This window comes from Oncorhynchus tshawytscha, linkage group LG01, assembly GCF_018296145.1.
Source record: "Oncorhynchus tshawytscha isolate Ot180627B linkage group LG01, Otsh_v2.0, whole genome shotgun sequence".
Taxonomy (NCBI): Eukaryota; Metazoa; Chordata; class Actinopteri; order Salmoniformes; family Salmonidae; genus Oncorhynchus; species Oncorhynchus tshawytscha.
The window spans coordinates 6,956,542-6,975,406 of NC_056429.1; the positions used below are offsets into that span (position 1 = coordinate 6,956,542).

The 18,865-nt window shown below is 44.1% G+C and overlaps 2 protein-coding genes and 2 non-coding genes across 6 annotated transcripts in view; all 4 read left to right on the forward strand.

Annotated features, from left to right (window-relative positions):
* LOC112257499 (cingulin-like protein 1) overlaps nt 1-5,525 on the forward strand; it is a 31,974-nt gene extending 26,449 nt beyond the window's left edge. For both annotated transcript variants that reach the window (XM_042323632.1, XM_042323653.1), the window contains exons 16-20: nt 1,618-1,701; nt 2,063-2,187; nt 3,360-3,468; nt 4,299-4,462; nt 5,140-5,525. In XM_042323632.1, coding sequence (XP_042179566.1) covers nt 1,618-1,701; nt 2,063-2,187; nt 3,360-3,468; nt 4,299-4,462; nt 5,140-5,182 — 525 coding nt within the window. In that variant the 3' untranslated portion in view covers nt 5,183-5,525. The remainder of the gene's footprint in view (nt 1-1,617; nt 1,702-2,062; nt 2,188-3,359; nt 3,469-4,298; nt 4,463-5,139) is intronic.
* Nucleotides 5,526-7,095: 1,570 nt separating this feature from the next.
* LOC112257568 (aquaporin-9-like) overlaps nt 7,096-18,865 on the forward strand; it is a 28,255-nt gene continuing 16,485 nt past the window's right edge. The window contains exons 1-2 of one of the 2 annotated variants that reach the window (XM_042323965.1): nt 7,096-7,246; nt 17,807-17,933. In XM_042323965.1, coding sequence (XP_042179899.1) covers nt 7,238-7,246; nt 17,807-17,933 — 136 coding nt within the window. In that variant the 5' untranslated portion in view covers nt 7,096-7,237. Of the gene's footprint in view, nt 7,247-16,116; nt 16,398-17,806; nt 17,934-18,865 lie in introns of those variants that run through there. The other variant, XM_042323919.1, reaches the window with a different exon arrangement.
* LOC112261742 lies at nt 11,577-11,740 on the forward strand. Its single transcript, XR_002955197.2, has one exon. It is a non-coding gene; the product is annotated as a U1 spliceosomal RNA (small nuclear RNA).
* On the forward strand, nt 14,873-15,036 carry LOC112261853. The gene has a single exon (XR_002955230.1). It is a non-coding gene; the product is annotated as a U1 spliceosomal RNA (small nuclear RNA).

Consider the following 18,865-nt stretch of genomic DNA (forward strand, 5'->3'; position numbering starts at 1 on the left):
GTTTCCCCGAAAAGACAAGAAGAGCTAACTATTCTGAGCAATGATGTCACCTATCATTCATTCTCCCTTTCCTGGCGACGTGGAGAGGGCGGTCTCTCACTGGCAGTAGAGGAGACAGTCTTTGGGTCCTCTCTCACTGGCAGTAGTGGAGACAGTCTTTGGGTCCTCTCTCACTGGCAGTAGAGGAGACAGTCTTTGGGTCCTGTCTCACTGGCAGTAGAGGAGACAGTCTTTGGGTCCTGTCTCACTGGCAGTAGAGGAGACAGTCGTTGGGTCCTCTCTCACTGGCAGTAGAGGAGACAGTCGTTGGGTCCTCTCTCACTGGCAGTACAGGAGACAGTCTTTGGGTCCTCTCTCACTGGCAGTAGAGGAGACAGTCTTTGGGTCCTCTCTCACTGGCAGTAGAGGAGACAGTCTTTGGGTCCTCTCTCACTGGCAGTAGAGGAGACAGTCTTTGGGTCCTGTCTCACTGGCAGTAGAGGAGACAGTCTTTGGGTCCTGTCTCACTGGCAGTAGAGGAGACAGTCTTTGGGTCCTGTCTCACTGGCAGTAGAGGAGACAGTCTTTGGGTCCTGTCTCACTGGCAGTAGAGGAGACAGTCTTTGGGTCCTGTCTCGCTGGCAGTAGAGGAGACAGTCTTTGGGTCCTGTCTCACTGGCAGTAGAGGAGACAGTCTTTGGGTCCTGTCTCGCTGGCAGTAGAGGAGACAGTCTTTGGGTCCTGTCTCGCTGGCAGTATAGGAGACAGTCTTTGGGTCCTGTCTCGCTGGCAGTAGAGGAGACAGTCGTTGGGTCCTCTCTCGCTGGCAGTAGAGGAGACAGTCGTTGGGTCCTGTCTCCCTGGCAGTAGAGGAGACAGTCTTTGGGTCCTGTCTCACTGGCAGTAGAGGAGACAGTCGTTGGGTCCTGTCTCCCTGGCAGTAGAGGAGACAGTCGTTGGGTCCTGTCTCCCTGGCAGTAGAGGAGACAGTCTTTGGGTCCTGTCTCACTGGCAGTAGAGGAGACAGTCTTTGGGTCCTGTCTCACTGGCAGTAGAGGAGACAGTCTTTGGGTCCTGTCTCACTGGCAGTAGAGGAGACAGTCTTTGGGTCCTGTTTGACTTGCAGTAGAGGAAACAGTGTTTGGATCCTGTCTGACTGGCAGTAGAGGGAGGAGACAGTCTTTGGGTCCTGTCTGACTGGCAGTAGAGGAGACAGTCTTTGGGTCCTGTCTGACTGTCAGTAGAGGAGAGAGTCTTTGGGTCCTGTCTGACTTGCAGTAGAGGAGACAGTGTTTGGATCCTGTCTGACTGGCAGTAGAGGGAGGAGACAGTCTTTGGGTCCTGTCTCACTGGCAGTAGAGGAGACAGTGTTTGGATCCTGGAGATGAAAGTAAATGCATTATTCCCTTTGGTTTTGTTGAATGAACCATTACTGACAGCATCACTGTTTTGATGATGACCAGTGATTTTTTTTTACATGACGTCCTCTTCTGACGAGGGAGATTCTGACAGTGTCACTGTTTTAATAACTGTCCATCAATGGACTGGGAATGTCCCTTTCTCATGTGAAAAGTGTATTATTAATAAGTGTGTGTGTGTGTGTAGTGAATGTCTGTACATGGTTTTCTCTGCTGACAGATGGAGCTGATAAGAGTTGAGCTTCTGCAGGAGAGTGCAGTCAAACAGGACCTGGAGTGTGAAAAGATCACTCTGGAGAGACAGGTACTGGACTTTCTCAATTTCTCCTCCTCACCCATCTCTCTTCACATGTAGTCCTCTCCATTGGTGGTTGAAGTTGCTGTATGTCACCCCCCTGAATCATTGGTGGTTAAACCTGCTTGTATATGGTACCCCCTGAATCATTGGTGGTTAAACCTGCTTGTATATGGTACCCCCTGAATCATTGGTGGTTAAACCTGCTAGTATATGGTACCCCCTGAATCATTGGTGGTTAAACCTGCTTGTATATGGTACCCCCTGAATCATTGGTGGTTAAACCTGCTTGTATATGGTAACCCCTGAATCATTTCCCATGCTTCCTGTCTCTTTTATATGTGCTCACCCTTTTGTTGTTCTCCTCCAGAATAAGGATCTGAAGAGCAGGGTGTCTCATCTAGAGGGCTCCCAGAGGTCCAACCAGGATGTTGTGGTCTCCAGGCTGGAGGGAAGGGTCCAGGAGCTGGAGGGGAGGCTGGAGGGAGAGGAAAGGTGAGATGGAGGGGAGGTTGGTGGAAAGGTGAGCTGGACGGGAGAGGTGGAGAGGTGAGCTGGAGGGTAGAGCTGAGCTGGAGGGGTAGAGGTGAGCTGGAGGGGTGAGGTGAGCTGGAGGGGAGGCTGGAGGGAGAGGAGAGCTGAGAGGTGAGGTGGAAGGGAGGGGGAGGGTAGAGGGGAGGCTGGAGGGAGGTGAGAGGTGAGGGGGTAGAGGGGAGGCTGGTGAGAGGTGAGGTGGAAGGGAGGGGGAGTATAGGGTAGGCTGGAGGGAGAGGAGAGCTGTGAGGAGAGGGGGAGGTAGAGGGGAGGCTGGAAGGAGAGGAGAGCTGGGAGGGGGGGGGGAGGTAGAGTGGAGGCTGGAGGGAGAGGAGAGGTGAGGTGGAAGGGAGGGGGAGGTAGTGTGGAGGCTGGGAGGAGAGGAGAGGAGAGGTGAGGTGGAAGGGAGGGAGGGGGAGGTAGAGCGGAGGCTGGAGGGGAGGGGAAGGTAGTGGGGAGGCTGGAGGGAGAGTAGAGGTGAGGGGGAGGCTGGAGGGAGAGGAGAGCTGAGAGGGAGTTAGAGGGGAGGCTGGAGGGAGAGGAGAGCTGAGGAGGAGGTAGAGGGGAGGAGAGGTGAGCTGAGGGGGAGGTAGAGGAGAGCTGAGAGGTGAGGTGTGAAAATAGTTGGTAGTGTAATATACTGGAGGTTAGATTCTTCCCTTGGTTTATAATTCGGTGGTTTAAATACATCACCATCACTACAGCAATGACAAGGCATCTACAGTACAAGGGTTGAATGTTTAAATGTTGTTGAGGGCTATGATTGAGTGTATAACAGGGTTGAATGTTTAAATGTTGTTGAGGGCTATGATTGAGTGTATAACAGGTTTGAATGTTTAAATGTTGTTGAGGGCTATGATTGAGTGTATAACAGGGTTGAATGTTTTTTTTTTAACCTTTATTTAACCAGGCAAGTCAGTTAAGAACAAATTCTTATTTTCAATGACGGCCTAGGAACAGTGGGTTAACTGCCTGTTCAGGGGCAGAACGACAGATTTGTACCTTGTCAGCTCGGGGATTGCAACCTTTTGGTTGTTAGTCCAACTCTCTAACCACTAGGCCGCCCTCCCTGTTTAAATGGTGTTGAGGGCTATATGGTCAGTGTCTGACAGGGTTTCATATGTTCTTCTCAGAGACAACATCAACCTGCAACAAGCCAACAGGAAACTAGAGAGAAAAGTGAAGGAGATGACGATACAGGTGGACGATGAGCACATATCTATGCAGAACCAGAATGACCAGGTAACATGGAAAACTTAGTCACAATAACTACTTTAGCATTTCATTTCAACTGTAGGTCATAAGTGTTGTAATACAGTCAAACAATCTGACAGTACAAATGTCTCTGAATGTCAAGAGGCAAATTCAGATAAAGTGTTACAGGGTAGACACAGGTCAAAGTCATTCACATTCATTGTGGACTTTGCATTGGCCAATTCATAGAGATCCTACCTATGTACAGCTCTTATAGCTGACCCAGAATCTGAAGTACTAGACAAGAACTAGTGAAGCCGACGTGAAATGGCTAGCTAAGTAACGTTCTGTTAGCTGTTGGAACGATGGGTAATAATGCTTCGTGGGTGTTTTTCAGAGGGTCCCTGGTTTGAGCCCAGGTTGGGGCAAGGAGAGGGATGGTAGCAACACTGTTACACTACAATGGACATACAGACAAACTTAAAAACAACATCTATGAATTATTTTAAAAACGATGTATTCTAACTTCCTCTTCGTCAAGGGGCTAAAGACACAAGTTTTAATACAGCCATTACAGACACAACAATGGACATATAATCTTACAACAACACATCATCAATAAATTATAACAACGAACTGTAACCAGGGATGGAATTTTAAGGATTTTGTGCACTGGGCAGTCTGGCTAGTAGACTGAGATTTCTACTAGTCTGGATGATATTCAGGTTCAGAATTTGGGCCATGTGTTGTGCTGAAAGACATAATTTTACTGGGCTAGTTTTGTACTTTTTCACTAGTCTGGTCTAAAAAAAAAAAGTACTAGCCTCGGGCCAGCTTTATTTCCATCCCCGACTGTTACTCCCTCTCTCCTCTCCTAGTTGAACCAGAGGCTGAAGAGTGTGAAGAGACAGATGGATGGGGCTGAGGAGGAGATAGAGCGACTGGAAAACTCTAAGAGGAAGTTACAGAGAGATCTGGATGAACGGATAGAGACCAATGACCAGGTCCTCAGCCAGCTCAACACCCTGCGATCAGAGATGAGGTGAGTTGAATGCAACATTGTGTGGGTATCTATCTTTCCCGCCTGTTCTCATAGACTAGATGTAAGATAGTAAACGTAAAACTGACACGCTCAAATTAGTATGTTATGGTTTCATAAGACAGAAGGTTACTTAAGGCAAAACCGAAAGGAGGGTGATTTGGTCGGGTTGGATGGGTGGGCGTATCACGCGAACATCTAGCAACACAAAGGTTGCGTGTTGCATATGTAATCAGGGACAACTTTAGCATTATAGCTAATTAGCAACATTTCTACTACTTTTTGGCTACTTTGCAACTACTTAACATGTTAGCTAAGCCTTCCCCTAACCCTTACACCTAACTCCTAAACTTAACCCTGACCATAACCCCTAGCCTAGCTAACGTTAGCATTAGCACTAGCTACCTAGCTAATGTTAGCCACAAGAAATTAGAATTCGTAACATATCATACGTTTTACAAATCTGGAACATATATGAAATGGATTATGAACATCCACCAATGAATACATACCATACAAAACCTAACATACCATACTAAATAGAGTGTCTCGTAAATTACGAACAGAATAATACGAAATACTCTTGAGACCAGGTTGTTCTTTCATTTGACTTCAGTTTTTGTACCCTGCACTGTTGTCGTTTTTTTTACAAGGCTTCTCCTGCTCTTTTCCTTGTTCAGGCGTAAGCAACAGAAATCAGCACCGCTCCTGAATGATCCTTAAGGGTGTGGATGATGTCAACACTGACTGACTGACTTCTGGTACTCCTTGGTGACATGTTGTAATGCACTGACTACAGCGTGGTGGGGAAAAATACAAGCAGTCAAGTCCGATATTTCCTGATATTTCTCACAAAGGGTTGGTAAAGCACTGTGAGGACTTGGGAATGAAAAGTACGACAGAAGTTTCTCATTAACGATATTTCACCTGTACAACTCAACTGTGGGCTCACCTGGTGACTTCATAACCTTTTGCTCTAGACTGACCTCTAGTGGGTATTCTATAACTACAGAGTTCCATGGAGTTCCATAAGAAAGATCACTAATAAAAAAAGCAATGTTTTTTTTTTTTTTTTTTTTTTTTGCTTTTTTTTCACAACCCCCCACCAGGGGCACAACATTCACAACCCCCACCAGGGGCACAACATTCACAACCCCCACCAAGGGCACAACATTCACAACCCCACCAGGGGCACAACATTCACAACCCCACCAGGGGCACAACATTCACAACAGCCCCCACCAGGGGCACAACATTCACAACCCCCACCAGGGGCACAACATTCACAACCCCCACCAGGGGCACAACATTCACAACCCCCACCAAGGGCACAACATTCACAACCCCCACCAGGGGCACAACATTCACAGCCCCTACCAGGGGCACAACATTCACAGCCCCCACCAGGGGCACAACATTCACAACCCCCACCAGGGGAACAACATTCACAACCCCCACCAGGGGCACAACATTCACAACCCCCACCAGGGGCACAACATTCACAACCCCCACCAAGGGCACAACATTCACAACCCCCACCAGGGGAACAACATTCACAACCCCCACCAGGGGAACAACATTCACAACCCCCACCAGGGGAACAACATTCACAACCCCCACCAGGGGCACAACATTCACAGCCCCCACCAGGGGCACAACATTCACAACCCCCACCAGGGGAACACATTCACAACCCCCACCAGGGGCACAACATTCACAACCCCCACCAGGGGAACAACATTCACAACCCCCACCAGGGGCACAACATTCACAACCCCCACCAGGGGCACAACATTCACAACCCCCACCAGGGGCACAACATTCACAACCCCCACCAAGGGCACAACATTCACAACCCCCACCAGGGGAACAACATTCACAATACAAAACGAGGCAACTGTGTGTTTTAGGACCATGCAGACGCATCCAAGCGGTCGGGCAGGCTGTTTGGAGTGTTTATCTGACTGAAAAAAAAAAATATATATATATATATATATTTTAAAAATGATGCCTCCCCCCACTTCTAAAACCAAAGTTGCACCCTTGCTTTTCACTATCATAAAACAGTCAATAAACATTATTGTGTGCTCCATAATTTTGTATTTGCATAAAGTATTTAACCTATGAATAAATTAGTTATTTATTACTAAGTTGTGAGAAATTAAGATTTGAAGGAAGGCTTCCTATCTGCAAAGTTCAAAGGTACATCTCAGAATATCTTATACAGTGTGGGACCCTCCCCCATTTCACACTTTATGCATGCAAGCCACCCCCATTGTTAGGAACCTCTCCTCATCTTTACTCTACCTGTAGCCATGCCAACGGAATCAGGGGTAGGAGTAAACTACTTGTAAACTCACAACTTGCTGATGTTGTTCATCTACACAATGGTATTATTTCTGTGGAATATTGTCTAAACCTGCCGTTTTGATAACAAACTGCGACTAATAAACTCGAGCATGTGTAACTGTTTTGCTTCCGTCCCTCTCCTCGCCCCCCCTACCTGGCCTCGAACCAGGAACCCTCTGCACACATCTCTCAACAGTCACCCTCGAAGCATCGTCACCTATCGCTCCACAAAAGCCACGGCCCTTGCAGAGCAAGGGGAACAACTACTTCAAGGTCTCAGAGCAAGTGACCTCACCGATCGAAACGCTATTAGCGCGCACTACCGCTAACGAGCTAGCCATTTCACATTGGTTACACATGCAGTGGATTTGGAAGTTTGCAAAGAGAAAGCTAAAGATGGAGTGCACTGGTTAATTCTACCACAAGATCATGAACCAAGTAAGTTACAAAACTTCAAATATGGTATTTTATGTACATTAAAAAGTTTATTGTAGAGACTGAGTATACCGAATGGCAAGAGTAGACCTAGCCCGGGAAATGCAATGTTTGGGTAAGTTTCTCTTGAGGATACACATTTATATGGGAGTAGTCTACCCAACCCCCCAGCCTACCCAAATGCCGGCAGATGGTGATGAGTTGTTTTATATTATTTATACCATCCAAAGGGAATGTATGCAGCTAACAAATATATATATATTTATTTAACCTTTTTCAAATCACATGTTATTGGTCACATACACGTGATTAACAGATGTTATTGCGAGGGTAGCGAAATGCTCGTGTTTCTAGCTCCGACAGTGCCGTAATAACAAACAAATTACACAACATATACACACAAATCTAAGTAGGAATGAATTAAGACTATATACATATGTACGAACGATGTCAGAGCCAAACGGACTAAGATACAGTAGAATAGTATAGAAATATACATATGAGTTGTGTAGTGCAAAATATGTAAGCCTTATTAAGTGGATGAGATACCGTAGAATAGTAAAGAAACTTAATTAGGCAAGTCAGTTAAGAACAAATTCTTATTTACAGTGACGCCCTACACCGGCCAAACCCGGACGTCGCTGGGCCAATTGTGCTCTGCCCTATGGGACTCCCAATCACGGCCGGTTGTGACACAGCCTGGAATTTTTAGACCAAAAAATGTGTTCCAAAGAGGAAATACTACTCAACTGACAACCGGAGTCAGCTTGCAGGTGCCCGGCCCGCCACAAGGTGTCACTAGAGCACGATGAGCCAAGTATCAAAGCGAGGACGCAAACCAAGTGTTTACGGAAGCGACTCAATGTGTTTTCTGGGGAAAATGTTCTTTTCATGCCACTTCGATACCGAAGCAACTTTTTTTTTGTAGCAGGTTAGGAGACTGAGGTTAAGATTAGGAAAAGGGTTAGGGTTAGCGAAAAATGCTTTTCTAACCTGTTACGAAAATGGCTTTTTCATCAAAGTGCCGTGAAAAGAGTGTGTACCCCACAGCACAGCTGATAAAGGCGAGAAGATTTCTCTTTATTTACAAAGGTAAATTGCTTCAAAGATTTATTATTTAATTCATATGGCGTTTTACAACCTTAGAGAATTATTTGAATGGTAAACCCCAAACTTTTTTCGACTGAAAATGTAGGTGTGCAAGCCACTTACTGCTAGCTATCTAGCTACCTGTTAGTGTAGCCAGAGTGTGCTATCACATACAGTAAACTCTGTGTTGGTATAGATGGGTTGGCCGATTTTAACGTCACAAACATGATGCATCCCGGAAGGCGTACGTTGTTTGGATTCTGAACGGTCAGATAGCTAACAACAATGACAATAAGCTACCATGTGGGGACTTGTAGGTGGCTGGTTTCAGCTTGTTATTTATTCCGTGTCTTGTTTTGAGATGTTTTGACTGATTTCATGTCTATGCTAATATGGCAAAAAACATTTGCTAGATAGCTAACCAACAACTGTAAATATGTATTTGAGAGACAACAAGTTCTCATTGTGCAAATATATTTATGTTTTCAAAGATTTTTGGAGACTAAATATAGTTTACGTGATGTCAAAGCCAAAACCCATCTGTTTTGCCCCATAGTTGCGCACGTGTCGGTTTTGTGGCTAAACAACCAACCCGTCTATACTACGAAGCAAGCTAGATCTACTCAGGTTTTTATAAAGCTAGCCAGCTTCATTCAGTTAGCTTCAAATTCCAGATCAGGCTTCATCCGTACTACGAAGGCGGATAAACTTTATCAGGCTTGTGACTGCTCGTGCATGTTGCACGTGGCTAGTCGAACACCGAACTCTTCATTGAGACAATGCTGAAACGTCAACACATGGGCGAGTCAGTGGCACAATTTAATTTGTGCCAAAATAAAAAATGAAAAAAAGTTATCTTGCAAATTCAGCAGGCTATGGTGTGAAATGGCCTTGTTGAAGTGCCACAAGTTTTGTTGTTCTGTTACTTCAAAGTGATATTGCTTAGAACATTGTAATTTTTTTGTAATTTTTTGTAAAAACCCGACAGGTTTTTACAAATATACACATTAACATGTTCATTTATGCCTGATAAGCCAATTCTCTGAGACATTTTGTGTGGAAATGTCACATCCATAAGGCTGGAACTAAGGGGCCTAGCCGGAACCATGAAAAACAGCCACAGACCAATTATTCCTCCACCAAACTTTACAGTTGGCATTATTCATTGGGGCGTAGCGTTCTCCTAGCATCAGCCAAAACCAGATTAGTCCATTAGACTGCTAGATGGTGAAGCGTGATTTTTCCCTCCAGAGACTGTGTTTCCACTGCTCCAGAGTCCAATGGCAGTGAGCTTTACACCACTCCAGGAGACACTTGGCTTTGCGCATGGTGATCTTAGGCTTGTGTGCGGCTGCTCGGCCATGGAAACCCATTTCATGAAGCTCTTGACGAACAGTTATTGTTGATGAACAGTTCTTGTGCTGACTTTGCTTCCAGAGGCAGTTTGGAACTCGTAGTGAGTGTTGCAACCGATGTGAGACAATTTGTGTGCACTATGCGCTTCAGCACTCAACGTTCCCTTTCTGTGAGTTTGTGTGGCCTACCACTTCGCGGTTGAGCCGTTGTTGCTCCTAGATGTTTCAACTTCACCATAACAGCACATACAGTATATATCGTTTACTTTGCTAACTCCTCAAACCAGGTAACTAGTATACCCCTCATATTAATTCTGAAGGATTCATTGCTGCTCGACTTGACTTTTTTATTGCTATTAAAAGCATTCATTAGTACTTTGTTTGCTCAGATGGTTTGTGCAATAATCTCCTACGACCGATAAACACTTCTGGATCATGAATCGGAAGCTACACAAATATCTCTCTCAGCCTCCTCAGATATGGAATACTGCATTCACTCCTTTGTTCCATGACCAGCTAGCGTACCTGTTGCTCCTGGCCAAGATGACCGAAGGCAACACTGACTGAAAAGAAGGGCTACACGGCCTCCTCTTCCGAGTATCCTGATGGCCAGCTGAAAAGACGGGCTACACGGCCTCCTCTTCCTAGTATCCTGATGGCTAGGCTGAAAAGACGGGCTACACGGCCTCCTCTTCCTAGTATCCTGATGGCCAGCTGAAAAGACGGGCTACACGGCCTCCTCTTCCTAGTATCCTGATGGCCAGCTGAAAAGACGGGCTACACTGCCTCCTCTTCCTAGTATCCTGATGGCTAATGTCCAATCGACAGAAATGGTCCAATTCACGCACTTAACAAGAGAACATCCCTGGTCATCCCTACTGCCTCTGATCTGGGGGACTCACTAAACACAGATGCTTTGTTTCTGAATAATGTCTGAGTGTTGGAGTGTGCCCCAGGCAATCCGTAAATTAAGTTTTGCTTAATATAAGGAATTTGAAATTATTATTTTGATAGTTGAGTACATTTTTGCAATTACATTTACTTTTGATACTTGAGTATATTTAAATCCTGACTTTTACTTGAGTAATTTCCTATTAAGGTGTCTTTACTTTTAATCAAGTATGACAATTGGGTACTTTTCCCACGACTTGTAAAACGTTAGGAGTATCTTCATCCATTGTCCAACTGTTGCATTTATCAGAATTGTTTTTAAACCTTTTAATGAACCATTTCGATGACTTGCTAGATGCTCATTCGTTTTTTCCCCAGCAGGCCACACTTCTCTTGTATTATCAGGGAGCAAATGACTTTTATTTATAACAGTAACATTCTTTCAGTTTATTAATTTGTTAAGAGGCGGTGTGGTTGAAATACAATACTATTGTTATTCTAACTGTATCATCGCTCCCTGTTTCAATGTGCCTGCATGGGTGGCTGTGTGGGACTGGGAGGGTGGCCACTAGTGGTCTATAGTAGAATTGCAGTCTGGCTTTTCTCTGGAAGACAAAAGAACCACGAGACGAGAAAGGCTAAATAAAATCACAAATTCCATTCACTTGGCTTTATGTGTGTTTCAGAATATTTTTGGGATGTACTCAGGGGCATTTCTAATCTTTTATTATAGTTTCAGCTATCAGACACGTTTACTAAAAAATTTTTGTTATGCTAATTTCTACAGCATTGCATCCTGGGAAAATGGAAAAACACTCATATTTTACGAGTAAAATAACAGTTCAAACGTGTTTTCACCTTTCCATCTACAGGCAGACAAAATAACACTGAACATTCATTTAATTGATTGGCTTTGTTCTCAATAGCCGTGGAGCTATAACCATTAGGCTAAAACGTTTGCACGGGAATCACTATCCCACATTGCTCGTGTACAACTCATACTTACCTGGCAAGGGAGACACCGTGATCAAGAAGGCGGTTCACCCAGGGCGAGGCTCAGCCATTGCACTCCGGCTGTGCTGACCCCTGCGAATTTCTCAAATGTGGAAATCTCGATTGCATAATTTCTGGTAGTGGGGGACTGCGTTCGCGCTCTCCCCTGATTTCACTGTGAAAGTACACCATCTGTTGTTTGTTTATACATCCTTTTTTAAGTAAACGAAGCATTGACATGCAGCAGATATCACGCTTATTTTTATCATTTGGTGGTTGTATTTGTAGTAGGGCTGCTGTTTACAGATCCTAAAATCAACAGAGTTTATCCATGTCCATCGCTTTGGTCGGTGCTGTATCCGATTCATATGTTGTTTTCTAATGTTAGGAATATGTGGAAAATAGAACTGTTTGTCAATTGGCAATTTTAGCATAATTAATGAAAAAGGTATGCTGCTATATTTGGTTCAATTTACTTGCTTTTGAGACTCAGTAACTTTATATACTTTACCGTAATAAACTCATAAAGTTTAGCAGGGTCGCGACTGGTTAGTACTTGGATTGGAGACCGCGTGGGAATAATAGGCGCTGTAAACCTTTACTGATTTTGTCCAGTAGGAGGCGCCGTGTCCCCGTTGTAAACAGGCACACTTCTGCCAGATGGTCTACCGTCTCTGCTGCTGTGTGTTGTTTTGTCAAATAAACATTGTGAACTCTGAGAAAGGCTTGAATCACAGAGGAACTTTAGGGAATGTCTTTGTTTTTCAACCAGACAGTTTTTCAGTTTTCTGTAGCTTTCCAACGGGTGCTTCTGGTAAGAGCAGGGGGAGGTGTATATGCTTCCTCATTAACAACTAACTCCTGGTTTACCGAAGTTGAAAACATCTTGAGCTCCTGTTCACCCGACCTGGAGTTTCTGATGCTAAAAACCGACCCCACTATATACCAAGTTAATTCACGTGTGTTATCATCATAGCTGTGTACAAGCTTGTTTCTTATTTTTATTTGTGTGTTTTTGCTCTACCTTATGTCATTTTTAGTATTACATTGTTATTGATTAATTATTGCATTGTTGGGTTTAGAGCTTGCAAGAAAGGCATTGTACTGTACTTGTTTGTGCACGGGACATTAACTTGAAACTCTATCTCTCTATATCTATATCTCTCCTATCTATCTCTCTCTCGCTCTCTCGCTCTATCCCCCTCTCTCTCTCTATCCCTCTATCCCTCTCTCTCTCTGTCCCTCTATTTTTGCATTGTTGGGTTTAGAGCTTGCAAGAAAGGCATTGTACTGTACTTGTGCACAGGACATTAACTCTCTCTCTCTACCCCCTCTCTCTATATATATCCCTCTCTCTCTCTCTCTCTCTCTCTCTCTCTACCCCCACTCTCTCTCTATATCCCTCTCTCTCTATCCCCCTATCCCCCTCTCTCTCTCTCTCTCTCTCTCTCTCTCTCTTTCAATTCAATTCAATTCAATTCACTGGGCTTTATTGGCATGGGAAACATGTGTTAACATTGCCAAAGCAAGTGAGGTAGATAATATACAAAAGTGAAATAAACAATAAAAATTAACAGAAAACATTATACATACAGAAGTTTCAAAACAATAAAGACATTACAAATGTCATATTATATATATACAGTGTTGTAACAATGTACAAATGGTTAAAGTACACAAGGGAAAATAAATAATCATAAATATGGGTTGTATTTACAATGGTGTTTGTTCTTCACTGGTTGCCCTTTTCTTGTGGCTACAGGTCACAAATCTTGCTGCTGTGATGGCACACTGTGGAATTTCACCCAGTAGATATGGGAGTTTATCAAAATTGGATTTGTTTTCGAATTCTTTATGGATCTGTGTAATCTGAGGGAAATATGTCTCTCTAATATGGTCATACATTGGGCAGGAGGTTAGGCAGTTCATTTTCCACCTCATTTTGTGGGCAGTGAGCACATAGCCTGTCTTCTCTTGAGAGCCATGTCTGTCTACGGCGGCCTTTCTCAATAGCAAGGCTATGCTCACTAAGCCTGTACATAGTCAAAGCTTTCCTTAAGTTTGGGTCAGTCACGGTGGTCAGGTATTCTGCCACGGGGTACTCTCTGTTTTGGGCCAAATAGCATTCTAGTTTGCTCTGTTTTTTTCTTAATTCTTTCCAATGTGTCAAGTAGTTATCTTTTTGTTTTCTCATGATTTGGTTGGGTCTAATTGTGCTGCTGTCCTGGGGCTCTGTAGGGTGTGTTTGTGTACAGAGCCCCATGACCAGTTTGCTTAGGTTAGGGGACTCTTCTCCAGGTTCATCTCTCTGTAGGTAATGGCTTTGTTATGGAAGGTTTGGAAATCACTTCCTTTTAGATGGTTGTAGAATTTAACAGATCTTTTCTGGATTTTGATTATTAGTGGGTATCGGCCTAATTCTGCTCTGCATGCATTATTTGGTGTTCTACGTTGTACACGGGGGATATTTTTGCAGAATTCTGCATGCAGAATTCTCTCTCTCTCTCCCCCTATCCTTGTTCTAGGAGTTGCTCTAGCAACGCACATGCCCAAAACAAAATCCACGACTTAAATCTCACTTGGATTGCTATAAATTTACTCATGCTACTCTTTTATACTTTTGCTTGTGTTTGTCGTTTCTTAACGTTACGGACCGCAGCCATTTTTGAAAATGACCTGTCAAACACACCCCAGTAATGGCTGACATGGGTTCATTAGGATACATTGACTTTCAGTTCAATCTATAAGTATGCTAAAGCTTAGTCAGGGATTTGACGCACTGTCTCGACATTTACACCACAAGAAAGAGTAGAAACTAACTGTATCAGCGCTCCCTGTTTCAATGTGCCTGCATGGGTGGCTGTGTGGGACTGGTGAGGGTGGCCACTAGTGGTCTATAGTAGAATTGCAGTCTGGTTTTTCACCACGAGACGAGAAAGGCTAAATAAAATCACAAATTCCATTCACTTGGCTTTATGTGTGTTTCAGAATATTTTTGGATGTACTCACAGGGGCATTTATAATAATTCATTATAGTTTCAGCTATCAGACACGTTTAATACAAATGTTTTTGTTATGCTAATTTCTGCAGAATTGCATCCTGGGACAATGGAAAACCTCACATTTTACGAGTAAAATAACAGTTCAAACGTGTTTTCACCTCTCCAGCTACAGGCAGACAAAATAACACTGAACGTTCATTTAAAATATTAGCTTTTTTTCTCAATAGCCGTGGTGCTAAAACCATTAGACTAAAACGTTTGCACGGGAACCACTATCCCACATTACTCATGTACAACTCATACTTACCTGGCAAGGGAGACACCGTGATCAAGAAGGCGGTTCACCCAGGGCGAGGCTCAGCCATTGCACTCCGGCTGTGCTGACCCCTGCGAATTTCTCAAATGTGGAAATCTCGATTGCATAATTTCTGGTAGTGGGGGACTGCGTTCGCGCTCTCCCCTGATTTTACTGTGAAAGTAATGTTGTCTCTACTATGGACTCAGTTGATTTGATTTGAAGGAATCTTTTGACATGTTCATGTGTAGGTTCTTTACAGGTATTATTAGTTGGGAATTCTGTTTTGCGTTCTGAAATTGTCAGCCTCATCCTGATTTTAGTTTTTGTAGTAGCTCTGCTGTTTAGAGGTCCAACAATCAACAGAGCTTGTCGATGTCCTATTTGGTCGGTGCTGTATCCGATTCATGTGCTGTTTTCTACCGTTAAATACAACTGATTTTGGCATAATTAATGAAAATTGTAGGCTGCTATGTTTGGTTCAATTTACTTGCTATTGAGACTCAGTTTAAAAAATGTAACTTTATATATTTTACCAAAATAAACTCATAGTTTAGCAGGGTCGGGACTGCTTAGTACCGCGTGGGAATAACTAGGCGCTGTACATTTTTACTGATTTTTTTCCAGTAGGAGGCGCTGTGTCCCGGTTGTAAACAGGCACACTTTGCCAGATGGTCTACCGTCTCTGCTGCTGTGTGCTGTTTTCTAACAATAACATACTGTTACTAACAATATGCTTTTAGAAATATGTGCAGCAATTAGCAACGTAAGCCACTGCAAAAGTAGAATGTTGGAAAATCATAAAGTAAAACTAAATTATGTTACTCTTTGAAGGTTCTAATGTCATTATCCTTTTACCACTCTCATCCAGAACTTTCAATATCTATTTTACTATTTTTTTCCCCAAAATGCCTATTTTTTTACCCCCATGGTCTCACTCTGAGACATGCTGAATGGGTGTAGACTAGTGTCTGGTAAGGGTAGAGGACGTGGGAGTGTCTGGTAGGGGTGGAGGACGTGGGAGTGTCTGGTAGGGGTGGAGGACGTGGGAGTGTCTGGTAGGGGTGGAGGACGTGGGAGTGTCTGGTAGGGGTAGTGGATGCGGGAGTGTCTGGTAGGGGTAGTGGATGTGGGTGTGTCTGGTAGGGGTAGTGGATGTGGGAGTGTCTGGTAGGGGTAGTGGATGTGGGTGTGTCTGGTAGGGGTAGTGGATGTGGGAGTGTCTGGTAGGGGTAGTGGATGCGGGAGTGTCTGGTAGGGGTAGTGGATGTGGGAGTGTCTGGTAAGGGTAGAGGCCGTGGGAGTGTCTGGTACGGCTAGTGGACGTGGGAGTGTCTGGAGGTGGTGAGGATCTAGCGATGCTCCAGAGACACTGTGAGACTGTTGGATAACTGTCAGTTTTGACAGCGCGTTGGCAACGGTGATACATGGAGATGAAACACAGGAGAACTATGAGGCAACGCTATGCTCTAAAACATGGGATACTGAAGGAGTTCCTGGCGGAGTTCCTGGGGACTTTTATCTTGGTTGTAAGTACCACTGGCTACATATTCAATATGTGTTTTGGTGAGAAATTGCCTTAAAAGGGCAATATGAGTTACCCCTCAATATGAGTTATCTTATTGAGCAATTACATTTCAAAAATGTATGCTATTTCACATGATTAAATTAGGATTATGATTCAATCAAGGGTAGGATTGTGATCAAATTAGGTTTCTTTTTTATTTAACTAGGCAAGTCAGTTAAGAACAAATTCTTATTTACAATGACAGTTTACTGGGGAAGAGTGGACAGATTTTGACAGCTCTGGGATTTGATCTAGCAGCCTTTCGGTTACTGGCTCTAACCACTAGGCTACCTGCCACCCCAATTAGGCTAGGGATATAATTAAATTAGGGTTAGGATTAGGATTAAATTAGGGTTAGGATTATGATTAAATTAGGGTTAGGATTAGGATTAAATTAAGGTTAGGATTATGATTAAATTAGGGTTAGGATTATGATTAAATAAGGGTCAGGTTTAGGATTAGGATTAGGGTTAGTAAAGTGAGTAAAGTGTAATCAGAATTAATTCAAATTCCCTCTCTTCTTCCCTCTCTTTCTATTCCTTCTCTTCTTCCCTCTCCCTCTCTTCCTTCTCTTCTTCCCTCTCCCTCTATTCCTTCTCTTCCCTCTACCTCTATTCCTTCTCTTCCCTCTCTTCTTCCCTCTCCCTCTCTTCCCTCTCTTCTTTCCTCTCCCTCTCTTCTTCCCTCTCCCTCTTCCTTCTCTTCCCTCTCCCTCTCTTCCCTCTCTTCTTCCCTCTCCCTCTCTTCCTTCTCTTCCCTCTCCCTCTCTTCCCCCTCTTCTTCCCTCTCCCTCTCTTCCTTCTCTTCCCTCTCCCTCTTTTCCTTCTATTCCCTCTCTTCTTCCCTCTCTTCTTCCCTCTCCCTCTCTTCCTTCTCTTCCCTCTCCCTCTCTTCCCCCTCTTCTTCCCTCTCCTCCTCTCTTCCTTCTCTTCCCTCTCCCTCTCTTCCCCCTCTTCTTCCCTCTCCCTCTCTTCCTTCTCTTCCCTCTCCCTCTCTTCCCCCTCTTCTTCCCTCTCCCTCTCTTCCTTCTCTTCCCTCTCCCTCTTTTCCTTCTATTCCCTCTCTTCTTCCCTCTCTTCTTCCCTCTCCCTCTTCTTCCTTCTCTTCCCTCTTCCCTCTCCCTCTCTTCCCCCTCTTCTTCCCTCTCCCTCTCTTCCTTCTCTTCCCTCTCCCTCTCTTCCCCCTCTTCTTCCCTCTCCCTCTCTTCCTTCTCTTCCCTCTCCCTCTCTTCCCCCTCTTCTTCCCTCTCCCTCTCTTCCTTCTCTTCCCTCTCCCTCTTTTCCTTCTATTCCCTCTCTTCTTCCCTCTCTTCTTCCCTCTCCCTCTCTTCCCTCGCTTCTTCCCTCTCCCTCTCCTCATCTCCTGTGTTAGTTGTTTGGCGTTGGATCTGTTGCTCAGACGGTCCTGAGTCGTAATGCCATGGGGGAGACTCTCACCATCCATATAGGCTTCTCTGTAGGACTGATGATGGCAGTGTACGTGGCCGGAGGAGTGTCAGGTAATTATCATATCACACTATAATAACCACACTACAATTGAGTGTAAGGTAATTATCATATCACAATATAACAATCATACTACAATTGAGTGCGTTTAAAAATATACTTTAAAAAAAAGAAGCCTGTTCTGAAGCAACGGTGCATTGTTAATGTGACAAACTCTCTCTGCCGGTTTGCCAGAGTTTAATGCTGCAGTAAAGCTGTATCAAAGATGTCTACCTCCCAGTGAAATTATCAGCCAACCTAATACATGGCTGAATGAGGTACAGACAAAAACAGAAAAAAGATTCACAATGCATTTGTACTATTATGTAATGAATGGTGTTTTGTTATTAATTGGAGTTTGCAAAGATCAATACCTATTCAAATTAGATATTGGAATTCAGTTCATTCAATGAGGGATGCCATCTCAATTAAACCAATAGTTTTTTTTAAAGTTCCTGGAACCTACTACACACACACACACACACACACACACACACACACACACACACACACACACACACACACACACAAAGGAGGCTTACTGAAGTGAAACGTTAAGACATTTTAATTGTTTGATGATAACATTGTAACACGAGGCGTTCCTTTAGGGTCATTTAGTTCATGTGACAACATTAAACACCTCCACTGCTGCACCCTGTCAACAGTCATGTTGTCACCTCACGTTCTACACCGATGCAGAACGTGCCAGCTCCTGTTCACAGTTAATACATCTGAACTAGCGATTGATTTCTCACCCATTGCCCTGTTGTGTTCCAGCCCCCATCCAGGCCATTCATAACCTCGGGCAGTAAATGTCCTACAAACTCCATTGATCTAAGGCAGTGGCCTCTCTATGACAGAGACCTATCTCGGCTGATTGTGAATACAACACGTAGTGACACAGAGAGGGATTGAAAACGGGATAAATTGCCGACAACAACAGTAA